General features: G+C 42.5%; 1 protein-coding gene across 1 annotated transcript; it reads left to right on the top strand.

Moving 5' to 3' along the window:
• Nucleotides 1-2,200: 2,200 nt before the first annotated feature.
• On the top strand, nt 2,201-5,472 carry LOC146649359 (uncharacterized). Its single transcript, XM_085387500.1, has 5 exons — nt 2,201-2,216; nt 2,323-2,404; nt 2,496-2,558; nt 2,652-2,714; nt 2,831-5,472. The coding sequence occupies exons 1-5, from the start codon at nt 2,201-2,203 to the stop codon at nt 3,360-3,362; spliced, it is 756 nt and encodes a 251-aa protein (XP_085243626.1). The 3' UTR covers nt 3,363-5,472.

The raw sequence follows: 5,472 nt of genomic DNA, 5'->3' as shown, positions 1-5,472 counted from the left end.
TGTGGAAAAACCAAGGAGCAAAATAACTGCCCATGAACTGAGAAAAGTCAAGCGTGCAGCTGCCAAGATGCCACTTGCCACCAGTTTGGCCATATTTCAGAGCTGCAACATCACTGGAGTGCCCAAAAGCACAAGGTGTGAGTAGTAATACGATGGCACCTGTCCAAGATGGCGGCCAACCAAACCGGTTTGAGAACCGGTTTGACCGGTTTCGTGCGTGTGCGCATGCGCGTTCAGTAATTCGATGGCACTAGTCCAAGATGGCGGCCAACCAAACCGGTTTGAGAACCGGTTTGACCGGTTTCGTGCGTGTGCGCATGCGCGTTCAGTAATTCGATGGCACTAGTCCAAGATGGCGGCCAGCCAAACCGATTTGACCAGTTTCGTGTGTGTGTGCGCATGCGTGTTCAGGTGTGGAAATACCACAGGGTATCAGAGGGGTTATATGAGTTTATGTGTTTTTAACGGGGTTTTAATTTAATCAAACCATAGGGTTTTTAATTAAACTATTTTTTCACTTAGGTGTATCGCAACATTCAGTTATGCATGTGTTCTTAAAAGCAATTCTTTGTTTCTTGTTTCATTCTTGGCGGAGTGGAAGCTGTTTTGGTTCACAGTGTTGGTAATAGTGTTTTAATCACACTAATTTTCTAAATCTGACAATGTCTCAGCTTGCAGTGAGGCATGCATTTTATTTTATAAATGGCACAAATGGGAATTTCTTCTGAATGGGTGATGTCAGCATGTTCACAAGCGTTTCATTTAATCAAACCCCTAGTTTTAATTTAAGTAGTTTTTACACATCTACTGGGGGTTTCTTTCCAGGGTTGATGCGATCATTTTATTTAAAAATCGGGATTTCGGAATGTTGAACTAAGAGTGAGACAAAGCCAGCCAGCTAGTTTTTAACACAGTAAATGTTACAAATAGCATTCAGTCCTTTAGAAAATAAATGCTATAAGCAGCCAGTATCGCTCTTTTCATCAGCCCTTTAGAAAATAAACGCTACAGTGATACTTCTAAAACCAGTCGCCCAGACCCGCTCCAACTTTTCAACAGATGGCTAATTGTTTGAATTTGTTCAGGATTGTAAAAGCCCACCGCGGGTATCACTTAGTTGTTGAGAGTACCATGCGAACAAGGGCCCAACCTATTGTTTAAAGTGGCCAGTATTGGCTCTTTTTGTAATTCCTCGACAAGGTAAATGGGGCAGTTGGTACCAGTCGGGTGGCGACCCCGCCTATTGTCTGAAGTATCGGCTCCTTTGTAATTCCTTGAGAAGACAAAAGCCCTGTAGGGTCTCATTTAAATTGATTGGAGACATCTTGTTTCATTCTTGGCGGAGTGGAAGCTGTTTTGGTTCACAGTGCGCCTTAACAAAGAGGGTGTGCTCTAGTCAAAAGTGTTGGTAATAGTGTTTTAATCACACTAATTTTCTAAATCTGACAATGTCTCAGCTTGCGGTGAGGCATGCATTTTATTTTATAAACGGCACAAATGGGAATTTCTTCTGAATGGGTGATGTCAGCATGTTCACAAGCGTTTCATTTAATCAAACCCCTAGTTTTAATTTAACTAGTTTTTACACATCTACTGGGGTTTCTTTCCAGGGTTGATGCGATTATTTTATTTAAAAACGGATCAAACGGGCCATTTCTTCTGTAAGTGGTTTCATGGTTTCAGAGTAGTTTTTAACACAACACATAGTCGCAAATAACATTCAGCCCTTTAGAAAATAAACGCTACAGTGATACTTCTAAAACCAGTCGCCCAGACCCGCTCCAACTTTTCAACAGCTGGCTAATTGTTTGAATTTGTTCAGGATTGTAAAAGCCCACCGCGGGTATCACTTAGTTGTTGAGAGTACCATGCGAACAAGGGCCCAACCTATTGTTTAAAGTGGCCAGTATTGGCTCTTTTTGTAATTCCTCGACAAGGTAAATGGGGCAGTTGGTACCAGTCGGGTGGCGACCCCGCCTATTGTCTGAAGTATCGGCTCCTTTGTAATTCCTTGAGAAGACAAAAGCCCTGTAGGGCCTCATTTAAATTGATTGGAGACATACCTTTCTTTTTGGAAACACCCACCCTATATAAAAAACACGCTCAGAGCCCGATACCCTGAGCCATTTACGCCTCAAGATTCACTGCAGAGCACACCATTTTCTTTGCGATCATCAACACTAACATCGTTCTTTATAACATGGACATCGTAAACGGTAAGTAAAACAAAACCTATTATTGGATTTTTAAAAAGTGTTATGTTAACATATTATAGGATATTCAAACTATCTTTTTTTCCTAAAACAAAAGCTTAATTTTTAGGAGTTCGGGAGAACGGCCCAGGACCCTTTTCTTTAGAAACGGGCGCTTTTACAGCTGGAACTAGTTCTCTAACAGGCACAAGGTGTGTACAGCATTACTGGATTTTTAAACGTATGTATGTTTTAAACTAGCGATTGTTTTAAATTATGTAATAACGTTTTTGTTTGTTCCAGGGTTAACAAACTGAGCAGGAAAACATTCAGACACCGCTACCACAGAGCCCTACCTTACATCAGGTGTGTATACAACGGGATGTATAGTTGTGTATTTTTTTTTAAAGGGGTTTAAACAATTACAAATGTTCTAAACTGACCGTTTTACACCTACAGAGCCACGCCAGAGAACCGGGTGTGTGGAGAAGCAGGACCATCCCGAATAACGCACACTACAAGGTAAGCATAGGCATATATAAATTAGATAAAAAGAGATAGAGAGGGAGACACGCTTATTCAGTTTGAAATGGGTACATGTATAATATGTTTTAACACATGTCTATCTATCTTCACAGACTGCAGAACAGCACCCCTCCTCATAATGATCAGGACACCATACGATTCCAGACGTTTTTGGAATGTTTAAGCAGTATCGACCTCCCAGAACAACAAAAACCTGGAGCTTTGTGCAACAGTGGAGAGTCAGAACCGATCTTCATCAGCGAACCTGCAACACCCCCGAGTGAGTGGCTACCTCGCGATTTCTCTGATGTTTTTGAGTACAGCATGTCAGATTTTGATCTAGTTCATATACCCACCACCCCAGAATGTGTCAGAAATAGCGTTGATTCACACATAGATTTCGAAGAAGACGGCATAACAGACTCTCAAATATCAGCGGCGTATGATGCTTACATAAAGCTTCCAGACGCTCAGCCTGCTGAACAAAGTCATATAGCTTCAATAGCTGATAAATTATGTTTGATTGAAGCTAGACTCAATCAATACCACCAAGAAGCACAGGTACAAAGGCAACAGTTTACCAAACTCATAAACAAAGTGTGTAGTACATTAGACAACATCTGCAGCAAAATTTCAAGTCCCTGACTTTTAAAATCCAGACCATGGACCCTCCAAATAAATTATTTAAACATAATAACGGAACCTCCACTCCTGTTAGATGTTTTGACTTAGAGACTTTTATGCAGTGGGCTGAAGAAACAGATAAAAAATTAGACGATATTATAGCTAGACTTAATAGGGTGCCTGCATCAGCCTCATCCGATACACATCCTTGTCAGACTGTTCCTACGTCTGCTATTGCTGATGGGGGTATTGTTGCTAATAATAGTGATAGTACAGCTGGTGTTGCTCGGGCCGTTGCTGTTACTGATGCTAACCATATAGCTTGTGCTGCTGGTGATTTTGCGTCTGATGCACAATCTAGCCGGGTCACCTCTGCTGCAGCTACTGCAGTTGTTATTGAGCCCGTTGTGCAGTCTGGGTCCGGCAGCCGCTCTCAGTCACACATTAGAGAGATACCTAATTTTAATGCTCGCGAATTGCGTGAACGCCTTGATTTTAGGGGTATAAGTCTCGATCATCCAGAACAAGTGCCGGCGCGAGTGCGCGAGTGCTTAGCCAATGTGATAGACAGAGCTGTGGCGGGATCCCAACAGGGCAGTGTTCTAAACGTGGTCCTGCGTGGCCCCTCGCTGGCTTCAGATGTTCAGGCTGTTTTAAACGCTGATGATCGGTATGATCCGGAGCTGTTTCTCGATCAAATTGCACAAGTTATGCAGAGTAATGATGAATCTATCGGTGATGATGAATTAGAGTTTATTGTCACGGTAGCTCAGAACAGTAGTGGCGGGTCTCGCTTAAGACTGGCGCACATACCTTATGATGAGATTCTCTCAAAGAAAGGCAGACATTTATACACACCAAACAACACAAACAACAATTTGTGCTTCTCCCTATGCATAGCACATTCATTAAACTCATCATCCTCTGAGCATGAAAAACTTGCTACAGCTAAACAGATGCATGCTGAAGTAGGTCTATGCGACACACAGCAAGTATCATTCTCTGATGTCGGTAAATTTGAGAAGCACTTCAACATTAAGATTGTAATCTATTACCACACAGAAGGGCGTAAACGCCTGGAATGTTTTTACACACATGAAGAGCCAAACCCTAACACGTTGATGATGTATCTCCATAATCAACATTACCACCTGATTTTAAACCCGACCGCTTTTTTGGGGGGATCCTATGTGTGTAATTTCTGTTACAGTATATATAATACACCATTACAGCACAGCTGTAAACATAGATGTAACACATGTTACACACTCTGTCAACATCACAGGGGACCCACAGTGAAATGCAGCGACTGTAACCGCATCTGCAAATCACAACACTGTTACCAACAACACAAATTACCTGAATTAAAACACAACATGATCCCCTGTGATAATATGAAACATTGCATGCACTGTGGCACCACATATAGAGAATCCAAGAAATTGCCACACAAATGTGCGCAGCCTAGATGCGAGCACTGCCGCGAACCTAAATTAGCAGGAGACTCCGACCATCAGTGTTTCATACAGCCTGTTGAAAAACAGAAGCCTAACGATAAATACATTTTATATGATTTTGAGACGCGGTACCACAACGGTAAACACGAGGCTAACTTTGTGTGTGCGTCTGATCTGAAGGGCTATAAGTTCACATTTAATACATTAAAGTGTGTGGAGGCGTTTGTGCAGCATTACAGACGCCCAAGGTTTCGTGGGTACACTTTCATAGCACATAATGCATCTGGCTTTGATAACTACATACTCCTCGAGTACTTTGTCAGACAGAGCATAACACCTAGTGTCATAATGAGCGGCAGCCGTGTGATTTTAATGCATGACAGGGACTATGACCAGCGGTGGATTGATTCGTTCAGCTTTTTGCCCATGGGCCTTGCCAAAATACCCTCTGCTTTAGGTTTTCAAGACCTGCAGAAGGGCCATTTCCCACACAGGTTTAATACGAGGGATAATGAGCGTTATGTGGGCCCGTACCCAGACCCCTCCTTCTACGGCTATGAGCACATGTCTGAAAGCGATAAGGTGCGATTCATGGAATGGTACCAGGTTGCCTCACAGAATCCCTTTGATTTTCAGGCTGAACTCAGGCGTTACTGTGTTAACGATGTTGATGT

The sequence above is a fragment of the Rhamphochromis longiceps genome, linkage group LG17 (assembly GCF_057381845.1).
Source record: "Rhamphochromis longiceps isolate RC_006_pf linkage group LG17, R_longiceps_female_GT1.1, whole genome shotgun sequence".
In the NCBI taxonomy this organism is placed as follows: Eukaryota; Metazoa; Chordata; class Actinopteri; order Cichliformes; family Cichlidae; genus Rhamphochromis; species Rhamphochromis longiceps.
Note: the sequence above shows the minus strand (reverse complement) of the source record. Positions and strands in the feature narration are given on the sequence as shown.